The 25,195-nt window shown below is 35.0% G+C and overlaps 2 protein-coding genes across 4 annotated transcripts in view; one reads left to right on the top strand and one right to left on the bottom strand.

Annotated features, from left to right (window-relative positions):
* The window catches only part of LOC123559779 (uncharacterized), a 309,468-nt gene that overhangs the window by 249,000 nt on the left and 35,273 nt on the right, over positions 1 to 25,195 (bottom strand). The gene's annotated exons all lie outside the window — the stretch shown is intronic.
* On the top strand, positions 1,242 to 23,092 carry LOC123559778 (uncharacterized). 3 transcript variants are annotated; one of them, XM_053552256.1, is made up of 7 exons: positions 1,242 to 1,328; positions 8,174 to 8,503; positions 11,124 to 11,254; positions 12,490 to 12,721; positions 12,946 to 13,081; positions 13,495 to 13,613; positions 21,179 to 23,092. In XM_053552256.1, the coding sequence occupies exons 2-7, from the start codon at positions 8,191 to 8,193 to the stop codon at positions 21,406 to 21,408; spliced, it is 1,161 nt and encodes a 386-aa protein (XP_053408231.1). In that variant the 5' UTR covers positions 1,242 to 1,328; positions 8,174 to 8,190; the 3' UTR covers positions 21,409 to 23,092. The 3 variants fall into 3 exon arrangements, with proteins under 3 accessions (XP_053408231.1, XP_045207806.2, XP_045207807.2); XM_045351871.2 differs by lacking the exon at positions 1,242 to 1,328 and adding an exon at positions 4,826 to 4,902; XM_045351872.2 differs by lacking the exon at positions 1,242 to 1,328 and adding an exon at positions 4,826 to 4,902 and having other exon boundaries at positions 8,177 to 8,503.

Genomic DNA, 25,195 nt, shown 5'->3' on the forward strand with positions numbered 1-25,195 from the left:
ATATAGGGAATTAAATTTTCAGACACCATTTTCTGTACTTTAGAGCATTTCAAAGGTATGGAAACCATATATAGCCTTTTAGTATAACATGTCTACTTACCAGAAATAAAAAAATATTGACATGTTATGTTGAATATAAGAAAAATAATTTGTTCAGAAAAACAACACCGTCTGAAAATGCTTCCATGAAAATGCTAATCGAACAAGTATGCGTAGGTAGACACTTTAATCAAAAAAATATACTAAAACATGGAAATGCACTGTGACAGTTGCTTAGATCTTTTCTCAATATAATCTGCAATCAAACTAAACCAAAAATGTAACTGTCACATCATATTTCACTTGTTTCTGTTATATTTTATCAACAGCATGGAACTATTTCTTGGACTACTTCACATGTAACACTATGTAGTCACTTCCGGTTTGGTATAATCAGTCATGATAAACAGAAAGCATGATATGTCACCATGCGCGGATCCAGAGGGGGACCGGGGGTCCGGACCCCCTCTGGAAAATCTTTAAAGAAGGAAGGAAGACAAGAAGGAAAGAAAATGTTTTTCGAAAAAGGCAACCTTAGGACTGCATGTAAAGTATATGCGGCTGCTGCTACATACGACCCCGACATAATTCATATTATTTATCTAAAAGAAACTAAGAATTTTACCTTCAAGAAAGCTTGATTTTATCATCATGTCCAGAAATGAGACCGTGTTTTGAAGAGTATTGTCCCTTGATTATTAAGCCAGATTGGTTAAATTTGATTGTTTCCCTTTATACCATCTTAACGCGAGTATCGATTTCTCTTATCTTTAAATAATCTTGACTTTACACTGGTTTTGTAAATAAGGGGTATTGTGATGACATTGTGAAACTTTTTTGCCCAAACTTGTTTCCCAAATTTAACAGGTTAGTCCATAAAACTGTCCCAGAATGCAAAAAATGAAGTGCTAAATTTCAAAATTTCCAAGGGGGGGGGGGGGGGGGGGCAGGGGATCGGACCCCCTCTGAGAAAATTGGCTGTGTCCGTGCATGTGCATGTGCATGGTCACTATACCTGTCCAGTACTGGACATTATGGTAAACGCTTCTTTCCTGCACAAATGACAATTTCGCAACTTCTGTCCGGTTTGTACAAATTTCTGGCCGCGATAAACCATTTGACTTGTAGATTGTTATGGGTTGCATGTAAATATTTGTCATAGATCTACTTGATTGTCAACTAGATTGAATTATTGAATTACCCGATAACGTAGATGATATAAAGATTATTTTGTTACGTGTCTCTCACATAAGAGGTATTTCACTGGGATAGTTCAGACACTATAAAACGTAAGTAACTTTATAAATACCTAAATTTAATGCAATAATCATTTCCACTACGCAATCACTTCAATGCTTAAGGTTATACCCTTTTAGGACCAAATTTGACTGCATTCATTATCGCTTTGTAATGAAGCAGGGTAAACCTAATGTTTTGTTACATTTTTTGGGCGTGGGGGGGGGGGGGGGGGGTTGGTGGATAAAAAGTCCCACCTACAGGCGCAACTATAGATCATATGATAATATGATGGCATTTCAACTATTGTAGTATAGGAAGATCCCTCCCAGACTCCCAGATGCCCTCCTAAATATGATTTTATGCACGGACAAATACCTGGCTGGAACTACTGACCTTCAAAAGCCAGCTGAATGGCTTTTTCTCATGACAGAATTTTACATACCAAGCGAGGTTTAGAACCAATAGCGATTGGAGGCAAGTGATTCGAAATAAGCGACCTTAACCACTCTGTGATGATGGTCCCTTTTGCTACAGATTATATCAAATCAAATTAAATGTGTTTATTATATTGGACAATAAACTGCGGTTGGAGCGACATTGAAAGTGTATTATTTCTGTAATGTTGCTGTTTTAGTTGTCTATAAGACATAAAAGTACTAAGATGGAAACAAAACGATTAAGCTAAAAAATATCTGTTGATATTTTTACCACTGGGCATAAACAGGTTAAAATGGTCTGTAGCACTAACAAAGTACCCACTTATGTCTTATACATTACAACATCAAAACAAACGGTACCAATAGAAAGCTGCGTTGACGTATTAATACCACCCCGAAAGCTGAAGATTAATTTAATTTTTTGATAGTATTGTTGGTTTTACTTTAAACTTGATGAAAATAGCTCATTTTAATAAACTTTAGTTAGTGGCATCAATGTTCACTTTTACAAATATTTAAAAGTAAAATATATTACCTTTGTACATTTTTTTTTTAATTTAACGTCGCACCGACACATGATAGGTCATATGGCGACTTTCCAGCTTTAATGGTGGAGGAAGACCCCAGGTGTCTCTCCGTGCATTATTTCATCACGAGCGGTCACCTGGGTAGAACCACCGACCTTCCGTAAGCCTGATGGATTGCTTCCTCGCATGAAGAATTCAACGCCCCGAGTGAGGCTCGAGCCCACATCGATGAGGGGCAAGTGATTTGAAGTCAGCGACCTTAACCATTTGGCCACCGAGGCACCAATTGTTTTAATAAAGAAGCACATTACTCTCGATGTTTCCAAGTTGGCAAGATGTGAAAGTACAACTAATTCTAAAACGCGAAAGTCTTGAATATTTTTTTTTATTTTTTAAACATTATTTCGAATCAACAAAAGTGATTTATTATTTTCAAAAAAGTGTTAAAAAGGGAAATCATAGTAAATTTTAAAATACTTGTTTGTATTTAAAATTTACACACACAAAAATATGGAAGTTCTTCATGGAATCAAATTGTTATGATTAAAGGGGATCAATGCAAAAAAGATTGTCAAGTTGTGTTTTATGCTGATCTTACATTCTTACGATTATGTCTTTACTAGCAAGATCCACAGTTTACAACGTAACGAATAGATAGATTCTATAAAACTATCGGAAAAAAAAGATTTTGTTTCGAACTTCATTTGAATCAGTGTTATAGATTTTTTTGGCAACACTTGTGTCATTTATTTAAGTTTTGTATTGCTACTCGTATACTGTATAGTTGATATCAAGTAACTTTTGATATTAAATGATATACATGTTGTACTACGAATTATTGATGCGTATGATGTATTGCTTACATTGAATAATATTCATTCTGTATGTAATGTCTAAATAGATATAGCACATCATCCACCATATTGTTAACAATTATTGTACATATCAGGATTAAAGTACAATATTGAAAACAATATTTGAAAAATCAATGATAAACGTTTTTAATCATGTTAAAACAATGGTTGTAATTAATATTTTTGTTTGTTTTACATATAGACTCGTATGTCTGGTTACTGTGGTTTTCACTAAAGTTTTAAATCAATTATTTTTTCGACCTAAAACAAAATCAGACTACAGAGCTGTAAATACATTTTCGTAGATTTACTATTTTAACTCACATACAGTTTTGCATTGCATTTCATTTTGCAAAATCTTTGTGTGATGTGTGAGTTTTCTACAGATTTCTCTAAAACAGGCAACATTTTTAAATATCATAGTTTTCCACTTATTATTAAAGCCATTTATTTTCACCGTATTTTATCTGATGCTTTATTTATTTTTACAATAGAATAATAAAATCATTGCTGTAATTCTTTAACACAATGCAGATCAAACACACATAATAGTCTCCCAAGTTTCTTGGACAAATTTACTTTTGTCGAACCTTTAAAACCAACCAATCTGCAGAATATTAAACAAAACACAACAGCATTACAATTTCCCTACTTTGCCACATTTATACATGTAAAACATTGAAAACCGAAAAGGAAGTAAATAATTACACGAGGTCGTCACATTGTTTAAATAAACCATAAACTCGTTTTGCATTCTTCAGGACAGATATTTTTTTCTTCTATCCATAATAAATGAGTGAAATCCATTTTTGAGCAAACATAATATACAACAGTTTGAGTTGAGGAATATTTCTGAAATGCTCTTATTAAAGCCACAATAAAGGTCCGGAATAAGATTTATATTCTCCATAATACACGTCATTTTTTTTTTTCAAATACATATGCGATAGTTTTTCATAATAATTGCGCATAAGTGAAATGAATTAAAGCATTTTAAATGTAGATATGATGATGTTAAATTATTCAGTCTGATATTTACCTCAAACTGATCTTCCTCACAACATTTGGAAAACCACAGGTCGTCGAATACGACATAAACGTAAATGTTGCGGGCTCGGTTTGATTGAGTCTGTTCAGGGACGGTTAGGTCATTTACCTGTTTGTTAGTACTTTAATTTAAAATTCTTAAAGGTGCATGAGTTCCTTTAAGTATATCAATAAATGGCTTATCCTGTATACCACACGCGGTCTACCTGTACTTAAATATTTATCAATCTCCAATAAATATGTAAACAACCTTTGTCACAGGTCATTAAAGTGTAAACAAACAATGTTAACTTTACTGGTCGATTAAAAAGAAAAACGAAAATTGTGTTGCTTTATTAAAAACTATTCTGATAATAGTTTGAGCGTAAACAACCAGGGACAGATAATGTTTTGAGTCTAAATTGTACTTCTGTATTTAATGAAATTATTACCTGGATTTCTAAAACAAAATACCTTTACCAACTTTATTTGTGGCTTTAAGCTATAGTATGTAGAATTCATATAACTCTTTCTGAAACAACAACTTCAATGTTTTTGCACATATAAACTTGGCAACTATATATTCGTTTGCTGTGGTTCACAGATGTTGAAGAAATATCAATTTATAATATTCATTACTATGTCTTTGTTCATTTATTAGTAGTCAATGATTAATTGAAATTGAACGTGCATTGTTTTCTATAGGTTGAAATATGAAACATGAAAGAAGCTATGCACTGGTTAGCTTTATTTGGTTGAGTGCTGTAACATTTGTTTTGGGTAAGTTGTTTGCCTTTCAACCCTGTAGTTCTAGAGACCAGTTAACTATTAATGATTTGTAATATACCAGCACATCAAAATATAATTTGCTTATTTTGCATATGAAGAATATCTGTTTATTCATTGTCGCAGCAATTGAAGGAATAGGATAGATATGTGTTTATATGTTGTAGGCTAGAGGCAATGTAACATGGAGCTACATATCTTTAAATCATGGTAGAAAATAGGTTCCTGTTAAGCACAGAATTCAACAGTGATTGTGAACCAAACACGTTCCAAAATCATTAGTCGGAGACTAACCAGTGTAACAACTTTTCTCATTTCAGCCTCAATGTCGCCTTCACAAACCTTTAATATATATATCGTACGGCAGCCATGAAATGACATCCCGTACTCGGACTCTAATTCGTATTTACATTTGGTTTCTGTGAGATCAGGGTGCCTATTCGATGTTGCTTCAGTGGTAATGGAGCTGATTTTGTTTCAGGGTGGGGGTGGGGGGGGTGCTTTGGGGACGGGGGCATAATAGGGTGTATTGTATGTATTGTACTTCTTCTATCATAATTAATGCTGTGTTGCATTCTATGCTTCTAAGCGGCCTAACATTTAGATTTATACATTAACTTATATGTTAAAACATCTTTAAGCAAATGTACAATTATACAATTATATAGAAATTAGACATACAATTAAAGTCATGAGATGAGATGATAATTTATAGATGCAATCAAAGTTAAATACAAATAAGAAATTAAATACTATCCTTTTTAATTCTATAGTTGTCAATGTAATGTGTACGTATACCTTACTGACATATTAAGGGGACGCATACTTTGAAATTAGAAAAAAGTGGATAGGGTATGATAAAATTTACCTGCAAAAAAGTACAAGGTTTTGGTACATGAAATGGATACTGTTTCAACTGTTATAAGTACACAAAGGATTGCTCACTAAAATAAAAATGAGAAAACTGAAACAAGACAGTTATTGTTGAATTACATAAGACTTATTGTGTACATTCAAAGTCAACAATTAAGACTTTTTGGTGCGAAAATAATAGTGCTTCACCTTGTCCAAACATTTATCAATGTCCTACAGATTCTAATTTAAAGAAAGAACGTGAAATATGGTCACTGTCTTGCTTTTCATTTCGCATATGTAAGCTAAAACACATTATTTAGTTTGTTTACAAAGTAGTGCATAAGAAAAGATACGGTGGTCAAGGAATGCCACATTTCAAAACTAAAAGAGTATATTCCCCTTAATACATTAAACATTTATCGTTACAGAAGTCTAGTGGCTTACAATAAGGGCCTAGAAATGTTGCCATTATTAATTTTTAACTTGGTATTCATGAACTACAATGCACTTAAATATCAAAACACATTCAACAAACTTTTGAAAATGTATTGTCTTAAAAATCCCTAAAATAAGGTATGAAATTTGGTTGAGAGGTCCAATCAATGTGTATATGTGCAAAAGTAACATTCTAATCTTGTTCACAAAAGTTACTAATACACAGCAGGCATGTCAATGATCAAATCTGGACGAATATACAGTTATCCTCACTTTAATGTCATTTATAATTTGTCCTTGAATTCTCCACCATACTTTTCATAACTCTGTTTGCACGAGTTGCACGAGAATGCTGTCATTCACGTAGAAAAATGGGGTCAAATAAGTTGTAAATGCAATATCATCTAAACGTAATTAATGGATTATGCAGTTCAAGATAAACTTTATCTCATAACGTACCGAACATGAATAATGTTGTAACAACAACTTTACTTACACTGATTTAAGTAGCAGTCGGTTTATAAGTGACTTTATTGATTCATTTTGTGTTTTGTTATTATTGTCAAAAAAATATAACGGAAGTGCCTCACAACTGAAGCGGAAACCAGTTTGATGCGCAAAGTAGTCCAATGTAAGTAATATTTTTTGACAAATGTCCACAGAAATTAATAATTTTCTAATATTAAAGACGAATATCTGAATAGGATTCATTATTTGATAAGAAATTATAATCATCGACATGTTTTTTTTAAAATCGTACACGTGCTGACATCTAAGTTGTCTCCCGTTGTTTATTAGAGTTACCTTTCGTCCGGCGCAGTAATACATTTGCAATGAATCGCCGAGAAGTCGTGGGAAAATTAAAAACCATGCAAATAAACTAAAATTAACCACCTTTTCAAGATGAATTTCAAGTGATCGCCATTATGCATTTAACCCGCCTGACCTGTGTAGCATCTTAGATATCTGTTCTAAGGTATTCATTGTGTAGAATGTCATGTTATGCCCTTGCAATGCTAATCCCACTCTGATTTTTTTTGTTTACATTTTTATCAATGAGAAATATGGCGTCCATCCCGAGCTGAAATGACGTGGCGTTAAATTTTTACATGTTTAAGCAAACCTGGTGTGTTAGAAAGAAAATCTCATCCCTTCAACATTATTTGGAACACTGTTATTGTAAAAAACCTGTTTTTTCCTTATACAAAAGCTTAATATTTTGTGTTGAATGTACTTTCACAAAGACCTCTGTGTTCCTATTACATTCATAGTACCACATCCTTATCCACAAAATACTGAATATTACAGGTGTCCATCAGTATTATATCAGTTTAGGAATATGTTTTTCATTTTCCCACCATCGATTTCTTGAATATGCACCCCTTCCGCATTTCTGTATGAACTGTGAATGTAGCAATATGCGTCCCCTTAAGTAATAAATTAATATGAGCCGTGCCATGAGAAAACCAACATAGTGGGTTTGCGACCAGCATGGATCCAGACCAGCCTGCGTATCCGCGCAGTCTGGTCAGGCTCCATGCTGTTCGCTTTTAAAGCCTATTGGAATTGGAGAAACTGTTAGCGAACAGCATGGATCCTGACCAGACTGCGCGGATGCGCAGGCTGGTCGGGATCCATGCTGGTCGCAAACCCACTATGTTGGTTTTCTCATGGCACGGCTCATATATTGTTTGAGTAGTAACTATGACTACCGAAAGGCCGGTACTGTACAAAAGGACATGTATTCAGTTACAACATTACTTTACACTTCTTTAAAAGAATATGAACGTTGAGAGAAACTAAAGCATTGTACAAATGTTTACATTGTATGCTTTTTCTTACAATTTTTATGTGTTTCTGTTATTCTCGTTTTCCCTTCATAGTTGAAAGGATAACATTTAACACAAACGTTTGCATTTCACTGCTAGAGAAATAACACCAACTAAAGACGCTTACATTTTGTTTTCTGTTCCAGAAGTATCCACAACTGTCATGATAGACAGTGTTGGTAGTCTGCGAGATACCGGGTCTGTCCGATGTGGTTCTAAGGTCACGTTTATCTGTTTCATCCCAACATATAAGTACACAATGACCTGGTTAATAGACTCTGGTAAAGCAGCAGAATGCACAACAACCAACTGTGTTCAATACCCACCATACGTAATTGAAAATGTTGAATTTTCCACTGACACAACCAATGGAGTATTCAACATGACAATCAATCCGGTTACATTTAAAGCTGATGGACGTGTAATAAAATGTGAAGCTGGTTCGGATACTGTACATGTTATACCGGCAGTGAAAGGTATTTTCAAAATTTCACATCGGTATTTTACCTGTTTACCTGCATTTCTATTAAAACGTATTTCTTTAATTTTAAACGAACGCTCTTATACAGTCGAACTTCGATGGCTCGAGGGTCCCGTGGAAATTAGTTCGAGTGTTCCGTTGTTCGAGCCATCCAAATGGCGGCCATTTTGAATTTGGGAATTCGAGGGCATGATGTGTTACAAACCCTACATCGTAATATATTGTCATATTGTACCTAAATGTGTGTATGATACGATGATGAATAAAAAACGAACGCTGAAATATGCTTTATTAATAATTTTCAAACATGACATAGATACGAAAAAAACAAAAACAAGAAATATCTTTAAAAATGATGGTCGGCGAATTGTAATAAGGAAAGAAGTTTATGAATTTTTCATCTAACATTCATCTTTCATCTAACATTTTTCAAAATGCAAAACTAAACACCGCACTTTAACAATTTAAATGGTTCTCTTTAAATTTTTCGCAAAAATTTCGTAGGGTTGCAATTTTTTTCCGTTTATCCTTAAACGAATAATTACAGCAGTAGTTTGATGAAGATTCATGAAGCGGTTCATGAGAAGAGGTCATTAAACGTGTTTATATTTTTAGCTAAATTGGTCCCTATCCCCATTTTATAACAAAATAGCAGGAGACCTTTCGATATTGTTACACATCGAGTTTGATAAAAATCCATTACATTTTAGTGGTTAATGCGAAGAAAGGCATATCTACTTTTAACTATAGTGGTCCCTAATAGGGCCCAAGTTCCTATATAAATAAATTTGGAAGAGGACCTTATAATGATGCTCCAGACCAAGTATGACAAAGATCCACCCAGCTGTTCATGAGACGCTGTATAAAGGCATTTCTAGTTTTAGCTCTAGCAGCCCCTAAAAGGGGTCAAATGTCCCAGCTGAACAAAGGTGGCTGCGGGCCTAATAAAGATGCTACAAATCAAGTTTGATTAGAATACATGAGAAAAAATCAATTTAAGGATTTTTTTATTTATTATTTTTATTTATTTCTAAAATAGGCCAATTGATCCCGCTTTAACAAATAGCATATTCGCTATTCATGAATCTTTGGACAATGACGTCACACCTATAAAAAGTGAAGGTCAAGCAAAACATACAATTGTAATTATTTCAATATTTCTGTTTCATAAGCAAAGTTTGACCGTAGTCATATCACATAGATAAACTGTATGCAGCGTACCTTCATTTCAGTGAAATGAGATTCAGTCATTATATAGCATATATATAATAAAACAGATTTCAACTGAGTTCAATATTTGCATACCATACTAAAGAAAAATATTCATATATAATAAATCAGTTAAATAATTTATAACAAATATATCAAAGCAAACAAGTACTCATTTTAATATGCAATCTGAATAAGTCACAAAAGCAAGAAACATTTTCATATACAGACGACAATTGTAACAAGGAAAATCTTTTAAAAAGCACTTCTCTACATAAAATACTCTTATCACACCCTTATTCATGTGATACGCAGACCGTATTCAGCTCTTTCTTTAATTTGATATATGTTGGTATTTGAACAGGTTTTTATCATATTTATTAAACTTACTTATCATTTTGAGATTATATCAATATTCTTGCTAAATATACTGAGCCAAAGTTAGCTTTAAAACTGTGAACAGCGTCGTTTAGGATAAAGGTTTTGTCTACATTTCATTCAGCGTAGCACAATCAACAGAGTGAAAGAAATTGACACTCTCGTCCAATCAGGCAGAGTGTTACATAAATCTTCCATTTTGATAAATTATCTATAATGCGTTATCAAGTAGTTTGATTTGCAAACTGAAGTCACGTGGCATAAGTAACGAAAACGAATTTAGACGGCGTCGCCGAAAAAAACACTTACATGATTATAAGAATTTGGTGAAGACAACATCAAATGAAAAGCAAACCTTTATGAATCATAGTCCAGTACAAATATTATCAAATATATTGCTTTCAAGTAGCCCACTTAGATATGCACCCTTTCCGGGTCCTTTTCTAAGTTGTTCAGCAATGCTAAAGCAGTACGAAAGATGACATCGGATCTCCCGTTCTTATGCAGAAAAAATAAAGACAGTCATTGCTCAATTATTTTAAATAATTCTATTCGTATAAATCAAAGCCCATTGAAGCATTGCAGTAAACGAAAGTCACTTTATTTAACTTGGAAGCTTGGCGCATGTCAGGCAGAGGTGTGAACAACTTTGGAAACACAAGCCATTCCGGCGACAATTTGTCTGTTCGACTGAATAGGTGTAATTATCACCGTATTTAAGCCGAGGGGACCACCAAATGAGTTCGAGAGTTCGAATTTTCGAAGTTCGAGCGATCCGAGGTAGAACTATATAGAATAAAGAAGAAATAAATTCGGGACCGGGAGAAGAGTTCGAGCGATCCCGGGTGTTCGAAAGATCCGAGTTCGAGCCATTGAAGTTCAACTGTAATTGTTTTATCTTAATTTTCAAACACTTGTTTTCGGTGTTTTTTAATTCTTGTTTAAAGGCTGTTACCAAATAGCCGTCAAATATTCAAAGACGGGTCTCAAAGTTTCTGTGTAAATATATATCATATTGTTTATTTTAGTTTTTCCTAAACAAAGCACAACAACAATTATGGAATCAAAATTTGACAACCACGATATGATCAATATAACTGCGATGTCCGGATGTGTATTTCCTAGTTCAGCAATAACATTGCAATGGTATTATTATGAGGTAAGAATACATTGTCCAATAATTGAGTCTTTGCATACTGGGTTTGTGCAAACGCCAAAGGTTTTTCAAATATTATCTACTATCGAGGTATTTATTACAAAATCGGATTTTAACTATTTTCCTAAATTATATTAACAAAACAAATCAGAGAAATGCCTGAATAAAAAAAGGTTATATACTATTTTTTAACCGCAATAGCAATCATAAGAGGCGCGTGGCGATCTTAAAGGTATTCCTGTACTTTATTCATTTAGATGTATTTTCTTTACTTTCGACTCGCTGGTCTATACTAAGTACCAGTATAACAATTGAGGCCTACTTAAGCCAATAAGGGGACGTGAGAGATGTTTCGCATGTCATTACTCTATATGAAAAGACTCGGACAAACAGTGTATGTCTGCTACATGTATTAGGTTGGTTACATCCTATAAAATTTCTTAAAGATGTTATGTTTGGTCATCGTGTTTTAAATTAAATTCTCATGAATAGGTACAGTAGAATCAGGAATCATTGAGACATACAGTATTTAGTATTATTGAGTTGATAACGGGCAAAACCAACTGTTAAATGTATAGTTCAACTATTTGATTAGTACCAAAATTTTGCCATTGTGGTCAACACGGATCGTTGATTTTACCATTATTGAATTGTTTTTAACTTTTTACACAACTGGAGTTAAGAAATTTCGTAACTTTTGTTGATTCGAAATAATGTTTAAAAAATAAAAAAATATTCAAGACTTTCGCGTTTTAGAATTAGTTGTACTTTCACATCTTGCCAACTTGGAAACATCGAGAGTAATGTGCTTCTTTATTAAAACAATTGGTTCCTCCGTGGCCGAGTGGTTACGGTCGCTGACTTCAAATCACTTGCCCCTCATCGATGTGGGTTCGAGCCTCACTCGGGGCGTTGAATTCTTCATGTGAGGAAGCCATCCAGCTGGCTTACGGAAGGTCGGTGGTTCTACCCAGGTGCCCGCTCGTGATGAAATAATGCACGGAGAGGCACCTGGGGTCTTCCTCCACCATTAAAGCTGGAAAGTCGCCATATGACCTATCATGTGTCGGTGCGACGTTAAATCCAACTTACATCGGTTTTGCGAATTAATGATATTTGCCAAAGGATGTGTACACTTGATTCCATATTTCATTGTTATTGGTTGATCCGGTATTAGTAAATAAAAGCCACAGTTATCGCGTTTTGTTAATAGTCAGTCTTATTATGCATATGGTCAGGCAGGCGAAACACCTAAGCTTTACCAGATGAGTTCACCAACTGTTAGTGTTTTACCTATATGCACATCTGGAAATTGCGGCGGAGATGGAGTAGTTCAGATGTCAAGTACACTTTCTATACCGGAGGTACAGACTGGCAGAGAATATTATTTTCAAATTGCAATCAATCATGAAGATGCTGACAGTAAAGACATCGTTTTGGTGAACTCAACTAGAAGTTACAAAATAAAACGTACGTAGCATTTAGCAAACAAATGAACAATTTAATTATTTTCTCTGTTTCTGTTGATAATATTCATCGATCCAAAGCCAGAATGACATGAGCTTTTCACAGTTATTTCTCTTCTTGTAAAGCATGTATGCGTTTCAAAGACATTCTGAAATCTATTATCATACGATGTAAAAAAAAAATAAATACATGTATATAGCAAATCTAGTTTCATTTTCATTACTTAGAAATTCCTTCCAAGATCGCCCATGCAACGGAACTACCAGTCATCGGTATAGTAGTGGGAGCACTTGTAGCATTTCTAGTCATGGTTAGTGTGGTAGTGGTGGTCTCTACAGTTAGGAGAAGACTGACTACTTTAAGGTTACTTTTCACTTATAAATGTTTAACTAGATCGGCTTACATTACTGAAAATTAAAAATGCAATATACGTCTTTTAATATAATTTTTACCATGAGCTTTATTTACAACATGTGTTTTGGACTAGTAACAAAAGATGTCTGCAACCAGCGATGAAAATGGTAAAATGAAGCAGACCTTTTATAAGTACTCTTAATATTGTTATAGTAAACATAGATAAACCGTTCTAGACATTGCATTGCGATAAAAATGGAAATCTAAGTATTAAATATTTGTAAATCATACGGTTAAAATATCTGAGCACTCTTGAAATTATTAACAATTACTAATATAATGCTGCTGGTATGTACACATATCGTAAATATAGTTCATTCACTTTATGATTTCTTCTTCTGACTTAGACTTGCGTTTTACAGAATGAATTTGCTGTCTGCTGATTCCACAACCAATTGTATGGAACCTGCCATTGACAATGTAAAAGGAAAAGAGGAAGGAAGTGCCAAAACTGCTTTAAAATATGATAGACAAGCATCAGGTAGAGTTTTCTTACAATATACAAACGTTGTTTAATTGTTTAAAATCCCACTGATTTACCTGGATTACAATTATCATGACTTAGGTTCATTCTATCGGAAAAAGAGTGGGTCTAAATAATTTAGATTTGCGGGTTTGTTACTGAACAAAAGTTTTAAAAAGTATACATATACCAATGGATTCGTCTAGGAACGATGTATACGACCAGATAGACTAAGACTAGGACTCTTTCATAAGTCGTACGATGAAGAATTTGATAACAAAATTGGCCATGTTTTTTCAAAATCAAGGGCTGTCTCAAAATACGCGCGGAGTCCGTTTAAAATGTATTAATAGACAGACAAGACATGTATCTAGTTCCTGTCACCCTTTAAATTAAATTTGTTTATTTTTAAAAGGCTGATGCTTTACGTTTAAAAATATACTTTAGAATGCTTCAAACGATTGCTTTCATCGTCCTTTGTTGACATGACGGACTACTTCTTAGTTGCTATAAATATGAATATTACACGGAGAAATCGTGTCTGATTCCCGCCAAATATAATAAAGGATAGTTCTTCACGCCGTTTACCTTAAGGGAGAGTTCTTTATCCCGATTATCATTCTCGACAGATGTTATAGATCCAATAACACTATTCAAATAGTACAGTCAAAAAGTATTTCAAGAATAATTAACAGTTGTTTTCTTTTGGTCAAAATATTCTACAACCTAAATGAAATCACAATCATCTGCTTCATTGAACTATCTTACTTTTTTCAAGCGGTCTATTTAATTTAATAAAAACGTTATCGTTCCAAACTTTATAAAATTTTCTTACTTCCAAGGCCATTACGTCTTTTGAATAATTTGACTACCAGACTAGTCATTTTCAACCTTCAGTCTGTACGCAGAAATGATAATTACTATACAAAATACATATCGCAGCCATTTAAACTATTCAAACGTGATGGAGCTCTATTGTATCATATAAATGTAATTATGTCAATAACGGCCTTCATTTAGGGGTTTTAGTATGCCTGCATCTTAAGCCTGACAACAGACCAACTTTATGATCTCCGCTGACGTCGTTGATAAGCTTACATTTTGCAAACCTTTGCTAGACCCCTCGACCGAGTTAAATAAAGGAGTGCCTGTCTGAATATTTTGCGCACAGTTTAGTGCCCCTTACGATTTCCACGCGTCTGTTGCATAGCTTCTTCACAGGACATATATTCTACTTTGCAAATAGCGTTTCCGATACATGAGGTTAAGTGAAGCAATTCGGGCACTAGACAGCGACCTAAAAGGCCTTAGTCATACCTAAGGGCAGGTCCGGATCCAGAAATATTTTTATTTGATGGGGTGAGACACCAGTCTAGAACGAATGTTTCACCAGCGAGACGCATAGCTCCGATCGGGAGTAGGAGTCAGGGTGTTAACCCCGGCAAAAGTTTGAAATATAGGTATGTAATGGTGGCCTCTGGTTGATTTTGGTCTAAATTTTGAGAAAATATTATTGCCAAAATAGTTGGGTGCAACTGTGATGAATATAGGACATATGCATTACTTTGGACGACTTTTCAAGGTCTTCAGGTTTATCTGAGAAATTTGTGAAACACATATCAGGATAGGTCTGTGGAACCAATATCAAATGTTTAGCTGTTCCTCTACATAAGGTACATATTCATCGAGTGCTTTTATAAACAAGTACTGTCATGAAGTCACGAAATCGCAACATTTATAAAAAAAATACCGACAACTGAAACTAAGTACTTTTTGCCTGACTGCCTAGCTGTGTTCCTCTTTGTGAACTTGTAATTATTTGCTTTCTGTACAAGACTGATGATAGACCCACGGATGTAGGATTGCTTTTTATACAAGGTCTTGGAAACAAGATTACCTTTTATATTAAATAATTAGATAGTATACAGCATCTTCTGTGAACGACTGTTTTACTAATGATAAAACGGACGAAAGGGACAACAAGTTAAGTAATTCCAGATGACTGTTTTATTTTGCAGTATAACAAATTCATGCATTCTACACAGATTAAAGTATATATTATCAATACACAATTATGCATAGAAAGTTGTGCTACAAAAGGAACAAAACTCCAACACAGTGTTACTTCCCCTTATCGGTACAGTTTGACAATATTCCATCACGAAGGTTGCTAAGGGAACTAGAATGGTGCCGAAGAAAATGTTTCATTCAATAATGTAGTATAACGACGGCTCAATAATGTTATTAAGTAAAAAAGACATAACTAACACAACTTAACAAAAGCAAATGCACATGTCTACATAATGTTCAGTTCATGATGCTTAACAAGTTTTATTGGAAATGAACAGAAATGTAGAAAACTACTATTTGTAGTTGTCATTAGTCGTCAAAGAAGGGCCACAACTCCACACAAAATAATCGATCATAAAAGTCAGGGTAACGTGTACATAGCCACTTCATGCCGTTGATCTGTACCAAGTTTCAAATTAGGTGGATGGAAAGTGTAGGACTTAGATTCACAATGTGATGAATTATTTCGAGATCCAAAGGGGCAACAATTCCAGAAAAAATAATTAGGCATACAAGTCCCGATGCTCATGTACCTTTCATGTTGATGATGAAAACAGAGTTTTATATGAATTTGATGGCAACTGTGTTGGTAAAGTTCTTCGACACCGTAGACATAAAAGGAGTTTATAATATATCTTGGAATAAGTATGCTTTAAAAAATTTCATAACGTAATAAGCTGGTTTCATTTTAAACTGGTTTAAAGGGATGGATTCATTTTAACCTAGTTTAAATGGAGCTTCTATATATAACACTGACTTAGAGCTAGAAGTCCAAGTCATAAATTTTACGTTTCACCTTATTATGATGAACATTTGTGCCACGTTATGTGAGCTGCAATACATTCATAAAAGGTTAAAGACAGAAAAGGTTTTAACAGTGTAAACATGTTTGACCTAGTGATTTCATAGTAACAAGTATTCTGACCAGTTTTCATTAAGATTGGACCAAACATCTTGAGGGTAAATAAGAATTTTCTTTGATTTGACCTAGTTTTTGACCCCACATGACCAAGACTCGTGCTTGTCCAAGATTCCATAAAAAAAAAAAAAAATAAAAATAAAAAAAAAACATTTTGACAAATTTTCAGGAAGAATGAAAAAAGTGAACTCTAGAGTGTATATAAGCTTTTCCTTTGATTTGACCTAGTTTTTGACCCCACGCGATCCACATTCGAAATCATACAAGACTTTAAACATCAATGTTAACATTTTGACCAAATTTCATAAAGAAATAGTCATAAATGTGGCCTCTAAAGTGTTTTCAAGCTTTTCCTTTGATTTGACTGGATGAACTAGTATCTGACCCAGCATGACCAAAATTCAAACCTGACCTATAAGTCATCAAGACAAAAACTGTAATCAAATTTCATGAAGATCCAGTGTACAATGCAGTCCCTATTGAATACATGTTTTTTTATTTGTCCTTGCGACCTAGTTTTTGACCACAGCTTATCCATATTCAAACTTGACCTAGATTTCATCAAGGCAGCTAGTCTGACTAAATTTTATTAATATGCGTTGTAAAATGCAGCCCCTATTGCGTACAAGTCGGTTTTCTTTCATTTGTGCTGGTGACCTAGTTTTTGACCCAGATAACCCATATTCAAACTTGACTTCTAGCATGACTCGGTTTGATTTCCAGTTAAACAAAGGAGGAAATCAAGCTCTGTATATTCTGCGATAAACAACGGTTGACGCACGGACCGGTAAGACAGCATTATGACGTCAAATTGCCACATGACGACCGATACATTACTTCTCGGGTAAATGAAATCCAGTATAATATTTATTAAAATATGTCAGTGAGCTATCAGAATGAAAACAATAAAGGTCTTCTTGTGATTTATCGTCTAATTTACCACGGTTCATCGTTCAGATGCTTCAGTATTTAACCAATTGGGCTAACGCTCTCGTGGTTCAATTCCTACACATCTGAACTCTGAACCGTGGTAAATTAGACGATAAACCACTCGAAGGCCTTGATTATTTGTTAACTATTTTGCATCCAGACAAACATTCTGATCAAATGTCATGAAGATCGGGTGTAAAATGCAGTGCCTGTTGCTTACACAAGAATTTTCTTTGATTTGACCTAGTGACCTAGTTTTTGACTCCAGATGATCCATATTCAAACTTTTAGATTTTATTAAGCCAATTATTCTGACAAAATTCATGAACCTCGATTGAAAAATACAACCTCTATCGCATATACAGTGTTTTTCTTTGATTTGTCCTACTGACCTAATTTTTGTTCCCTGATGATCGATATTCGAATGTGGCCTAGATTTCATCAAGGCTATCATTCTGATCAAATGTTATGAATGTAGGGATAACGCATGTTTTTTCGTGTTATAACGTCTGCAGAATCCCGAGGGATTGGTTGGTGCCCGAGCCCGTAGGGCGAGGGTACCAACGTATCCCGAGGGATTCTGAAGATGTTATAACACGAAAATAACATGCGCTAACCATATTCTAGCATAAAACGCGAAAAAACGAATAAATGAATACATTATCCCTCAACGTCATTAAATTTCCATGAAATGCGCGGGAATATCCGAGTTGTTTTTTCACGTTGACGTCATTTCAATTTGAATTATCCGTTTTGGGGCCGTAATGCGTTAACGCTCTGCCACGGAACGCGCATATATAAAAAGGTGTTATAACAGCACGTGAGCGCGAGAATCTCCCTGTTAACACACGTTTTCTCTCCTGTTAAAACACCCCCGAAAAGTGACAATAACAGCAGTTTTATGCTAGAATAGACATTCTAGCATAAAACTGCTGTTATTGTCACTTTTCGGGGGTGTTTTAACAGGAGAGAAAACGTGTTAACAGGAGAGAAAACGTGTGTTAACAGAGAGATTCTCGCGCTCGCGTGCTGTTATAACACCTTTTTATATATGTGCGTTCCGTGGCAAAGCGTTAACGCTATTCGGCCCCAAAACGGATAATTCAAAATGAAATGACGTCGACGTGACAAAACAACGTAGACTTTACCGCGCATTTCCTGGAAATTCAATGACGTTGAGGGACAATATATTAATTCGCCCGTTTTTTACGCGTTTTCTGCTAGAATAGCGTTAGCGCATGTTCTTTTCGTGTTATAACATCTTCAGAATCCCTCGGGAATTGTTGGTACCCTCGCCCTAACGGGCTCGGGTACCAACCAATCCCTCGGGATTCTGCAGATGTTATAACACGAAAAAACATGCGTTATCCCTACATTCTAGCATAAAACTGCTGTTCTTGTCACTTTTCGGGGGTGTTTTAACAGGAGAGAAAACGTGTGTTAACAGAGAGATTCTCGCGCTCGCGTGCTGTTATAACACCTTTTTATATATGCGCGTTCCGTGGCAAAGCGTATACGTCATTTGGCCCCAAAACGGATAATTCAAAACAAAATGACGTCAACGTAAAAAAACCTCAGACATTCCCGTGCATTTTGTGGAAATTTAATGTCGTTGAGTGACATTGTATTCATTTATCAGTTTTTATGCTAGAATAGCGTTAGCGCATGTTCATTTCGCGTTATAACATTTGCAGAATCCCTCGGGATACGTTGGTACCCTCGCCCTAACGGGCTCGTGCACCAACCAACCCCTCGGGATTCTGCAGATGTTATAACACGAAAAAACATGCGTTATCCCTACAGTGTAAAATGCACACTCTGTTGCGTATTAAAGCTTTCTCTTTGATTTGTGCAGGTGACATAGCTTTTGACCCCAGATAAGCCATATTCGAACTTTACCTAGATTGCATCCACATACACATTCTGGTCAAATTTCATGGAGATCCGGTTGAAAACTGGCAAGATTATATCATAGGTTCCAGAGTTATGGCCACTTAAATTGCCAATATTTGCAAATTTTGGCATTTGCAGCCATATGGAGACTTCATTTATGGCTTGATTTGGTACAAACTTGCATAATATCTTTAATAACAATAGATTATAGAGAGCTCTCATTTATCACTCTACCTATATGAAACTTGGTCAGATTTCTCATCTTGAGGAATTAGGCCATGACTCAAACTGGTTTATGTGGGAAACTAGGTCACCCGCTTAAAGGCACTGACACACAGACTTGGCGAAAAAATAATCATTCTTTCAAACTGAAGTTATAATATGAACATAAGAATACGTTTTTCTAAAATATTTCAAAAAATCCAAATCAAGAATAAAAGATGACTGCGTCGGGAATCGAATGCCGGACCGCCGCAGCAATAAAGACATTTTCCAGGGGTCGTAACTAACAGGGCTATAGCTGAAGTAGATAATAATAGCTTAAAATGTAGATATTTATAATCGAGACATTTTACCCCGAGTGAAAGCATGACAGACGTTTTTTGATTTTCATCGTGAAAAGTAGTAAAAACATCAAATTCTCATGCGTTTCCGTAACATAAAGTTTGTCAGTAAGGCGTAAAAATCGTTCGTTTCCGGTATCCCAACCTACCCTAATTTTTTTTGCCCGACCCTTAACTTTTATAAATGGTCTTGGAGAACATTTTTTCAACTTTTTAACAAAATGTTGCAAAACTGCACTTTTTATGCTTAAAGCATAGTTAGTGATGTTAGAAATCAGCTTACTAATGCCCTAAAGGCATAACCCTCTTATCTGTATTCATTTTTGACATGAAAATAACTTCCGAAAAGTTTTTTTTTTTTTTTTAAAGTCTGACCTACTTACCGTATTTTTAGCATGTTACCGAAAACAAAGAATTTTTAAGCATAATTTAGCTTTAAAGCCTTCTTAAGAAATATAGCATTTATTTCAAGATATCTAAAACAATATTTTTGTTGTCAACAATCTGCAGCTGGAGGCTAAGTCGCATTAAAACTAATGAAAAGTTTGTTAAAACCCTAGAGGCCATATTTAGGACCCTATCTTTATGGAACTTGGTCAGAATGTTTAATATTCTGATGATTCCTAGGCCTAGTTCGAAACTGGGTCATGTGGGATAAAAAGCTAGGTCACGACTCGAATTAAAGGAAAAGCATGTGACACTATGAAAAACACATTAATGACCCAGTATTCATGAAACTTGGTCAAAGTGATTATCTTAATGATTCCAAGTGTAACAGTTGAGCAGTCTTCATGACCCTTTTGTTTGTTACAAATGATCAAATCCTGTAATTCGCCTTGAGCGCAATGCAAATATGGGTTAAATTTCCTCCTCGATTTTTCATAATGACAGCGTTGTAAAGAGAAGATATGTAATCACTTTGAATAATGAATGTTTTTCTCAATCAAGAAACATTATGTTAACCATCGGGATATTTGGCATGTTTCTCGGAAAACTTAATTTTCTATAATTGAGTATATAGAAGTATGTAGATTTTTTCTGATGACGTTACTACAGAATGGCTTGATTATTTGTTAATATTTTGCAAATACATGAAATCACCATAATACCTTTCACCCGTAAACTTGGGGTATCAGGTTGTTACTAGAAACTCCTTTAATGTTTACAGCGCCAATTCCTTTCAGAATTTTTTTATTTACATATTCCAGGGCTACGAATGCAGAATAACATTCCAAGACCACTACTAGAATCCTTAAAGAACGCAGAGGAGGACCAGACACCGCCAGTACATCCCGATAAGCTCTCAGTCAACATTGAAATTAAATATGACGGTGGAGAAATTTGTTGCGAAGATATAAAGCAGAAGTATGAGAACAAAATAAAAACTGAAATTCTTAAAGACATGGTGAAGAAAAGGAAACTCAATGAAGAAGAATAATTTCATAATTATATGTATTTTTATGCTCTCCTCCGTCCGTCCGTCATACCTTTTTTTTTGGAGTATAACTTGAAAATACATTTGTGTATTAAACCTTGTCAGGGAATAACTCGCTAGCTATGATAGGTATTGTCATGATACTATACATATTGTACATATTGTTAGAGGTCAATGCGAGGGTGTGTAGCGACAAGGAACCATAACTCTAAGTGCTCCCATTTCTGAATTATCTACATTGTTTTGAAAACATTGTCTGGTGAATAACTTGAATACTATGGCATTGACTTCATAATTTATATCTTGATAGTGGTCCGTTAAAGGGAATGCAGTGACAAAGAACCATAACTCTGAGTGCTCCTACTTTTTATTTTATCTCCCTTTTTAGAATACCTCCTCCGGTGTATAACCTGAACAGTATGAAAAATATTGAGTTCAAACTATAGGTATTTATAGAGGTCAGTTATACAGGGAGTGCAGTGTCGTCTTACACACTTACGTGATAAAAATTTTCACAGGTACAAAGACCTTTAAGTACTAGCTGGAACGACTAGGACTACCAGCTAAATATGTAAATAAAGACGCAAGGAAAAGATATGACATACCCTTTAAGTGATTTATATTTTCTTTATTATTTTACTTTGAATTTTACTTATATCTCAAAGTTCACTTTTCCTTCACTATGTCGCATCATCCTTATACAGGTGTCTTTAATCCGCTTATAACATAAATGCTATGTATAGAAAAGACTTATTGCCTGAAAGCAATAAATATCTATTTTGTAGATAAGGTGATGTATGACCCCCACTTCATCTCGGAAGTTTACGTAAAATTTCATACCTATGGCATTATCGATTTTTTCCCAGCTAGGCTGAAGCTGTCCCGCTTAGTACAGAAAGTTCGATGTGTTCTGCAAATTAATCCTCTTTATTTGATTTTTTCACCCTATAAAAACTTCTGATTGAAAAGCATAACTATTTTATATCAATATTAAACATCAATAAAGATGTTCACTGTTGGTACGAGGATGCAGATACCGGTAAATTCGAAGTGGCATCCACCAACCTACGAGGTCACGAAAATCAGAATGTACGTTAATTAGATACGTTTATTTTATATCAATGCCACAAGTAACAGTTACAACATGCCGTCTACAAAACTGAAAAATGAGGTTACATACTTAGAATATTTCGAAATACTGATAATGATGGCATAAAACATACCTTTAAGATTTTGATAAATTAGCTAGAACGTTACACACCACTAAATTTGTATTACGGTTACATGATGATAGATAGTGCATTACACGTGACTATTGTTAGTTATCAAATTGACATGAAATAACTAAGAACTCCACTAATTATCATTATTTCTTTCATGTTTTATTTACTCAGAAATATTGTACGAATATTTCATTTGTCACATTCATACACATACATACCAACATACATTTATGTACATATTTAAAACATTGATTCCCAGATTCATGTATTCAGCAATATTCAGTGACATATTTTGAACAAAATTATAATTTTGTTTATAGTAGATAAACATTCTGGTAGCAAACAATATATTTTTTTTCTAATCATATTGAATTTGAATTTTTTTGTTTTTCAAATTGTGTTGGCCATATAAGGCGTAAGTGAACTTTGTCCATTAACTGACATCAGATTAAATTTAAACTCGCTGTCTGTGTGTATGTTTGCTTGCACGGTTACTTCATTCCGTTATTGTAGCCATACATTTGTCACGGTATAGAACTTGAAGTATATTAAAACGGGGAGAAAATGTGCAGCCAGACCGGGACTCTAACCCGGGGCCTCGGAATACCGTTCCGATGCTCTACCGACTGAGCTACCCGGCCACCTACACACTTTCTCCCCGTTTTAATATATTTCAAGTTCTATACCGTGACATATTTCCCCACCATTTTGAGCTACCCGGCCGCCTACACTTTTTCTCCCCGTTTTAATATATTCCAAGTTCTATACCGTGACATATTTCCCCACCATTTTGAAATTCGTCCTCGAATTTCAGCGGGTACTTTATATATAAGCAATTACAGGCGTCGGAGACTAGCCAGTGTAATGCCGTCACGGTCCCATGTTGGGCGCCAAATGTCACAGGGTGAGAAAAATGTGCAGCCAGACCGGGACTCGAACCCGGGGCCTCGGAATACCGTTCCGATGCTCTACCGACTGAGCTACCCGGCCGCCTACACACTTTCTCCCCGTTTTAATATATTTCAAGGTCTATACCGTGACATTTTTATAATTAAATACTGTTGGAAAGGCATGTGAAGTCATTTTATTTATTTGATTTATAGACTTCCATCTTGTGCCGAGTCTTTTCATTGTCAAGTATATATATATATTTCTTTTCTTTTTTTGGGGGGTGGGGGGAGCGAGGGTGAACGGGTGAGGGTACAAAACTTGCATGATTGGGGTGGTGGGCATGACTGGGTGGAGGTACGAGGTGAGGGAACGGTATGCTGCATGTTGATAAATATTCATGGAAGGTTTGAAAGAATCTAAAATAAGGATTTTTTTTGTGGGGGGGGGGGGGGGGACCAAGGCAAGGGGGTGATCAGGTGTGGGTATACAACTTCACATGTTTATAATAAATGTTCATGGAAAAGAATGAAAGAAGTTTAATGAAATTCTACCACATGGTAAGTTTGTAATATACAAATTTGTGGATTTTAAAACAATTAAAGGGCAATAGCTCTGAAATTATTACAGAAATCCAGACGAAATTGTGTGTGCACAACCACATTATGGTGATCTAAATTCAGTTTAAGTTTCATAGATCTAGGTCAAATACACCACAAGTTATGAAGTAGAAATTGCCATATTTATAATACCCTATAGGTCCTATAGTTAACACTAGAAACTTCTAAGGGACATAACTCTGGTGTTACTTGGGCAATCCGACTGAAACTTGTTGGGCCGCATAATCATATAGTGGTGAACATGTATTTGAAGTTTTATTTAAATATTCCCTACCACTTCCTAGATATGGCTCCGCACGGACGGACGGCAAGACGGACGGAAGGGCCAACAAATGTTGTTTATGTGGCATTTTCTTTGATCTTTAGGGACTAAATTACCACATAAATTAGGTAGTTTTCTTCTAATTTCACATAAAGCATGGACGGAAAGAAGCTCATAGACCCCAGGACGTTGGCCCGGACGGACGGACAACGCCAGAACTATATCTCTTCGACTTCGTCGGGGGACAAACTTTTTTAAACAACTTCCTCTCATGAAGTACTTGATAGATCACCATCAAACTTTGTCTGTAGTATTTTAGTGTGCTTCTTTCTGAAGTATAAAATAAGAAAAACTTTAAACGTCTTCATATTGTGAACCAGTCGATGGATGTTCACCAAACAGGTTCCGCAGCATCCTTGCCAAATGTATAAACCTATCTTATGTTTGATCAAAACGTTCCGCTTGGCCACATTTAGTTGTGGCAAGTTAAAACTAGGCAAAAAAAACAAAACAAAAACATTAAACGATTTCTTCTTAAGAAATGTTTGAAATGGATCGTCACCAAACTTGGATTGTGGCATGCAAATGTAGCTATTTGGGTATTATTTTACAGTAGCTCTATTTACAATAATACAGTACAGCAAAAAGTAGTTAATGACTTTTCAGTTTAAAGTAAAAAATATTGTCATATTTATAGAATTTTATGAACATGTAAAAAGAGGGCTTTCTAACTTTTCTCCTAATCTTCTAGCGTACCGCGTCATTTTTGACACAACATTTGAAACTTTTATTCGTCA

Source organism: Mercenaria mercenaria, chromosome 10, assembly GCF_021730395.1.
Source record: "Mercenaria mercenaria strain notata chromosome 10, MADL_Memer_1, whole genome shotgun sequence".
NCBI lineage: Eukaryota > Metazoa > Mollusca > Bivalvia > Venerida > Veneridae > Mercenaria > Mercenaria mercenaria.

What these genes read in the sequence shown, in the direction of transcription:
- LOC123559778 (XM_045351871.2), top strand. Translation starts at nt 4,836, where the DNA reads ATGAAACATGAAAGAAGCTATGCACTGGTTAGCTTTATTTGGTTGAGT. An exon ending in TAGAAGTTACAAAATAAAAC is followed by an intron (nt 12,722 to 12,945) that starts GTACGTAGCATT and finishes TTCATTACTTAG; the next exon opens with AAATTCCTTCCAAGATCGCC. An exon ending in ATATGATAGACAAGCATCAG is followed by an intron (nt 13,614 to 21,178) that starts GTAGAGTTTTCT and finishes TACATATTCCAG; the next exon opens with GGCTACGAATGCAGAATAAC.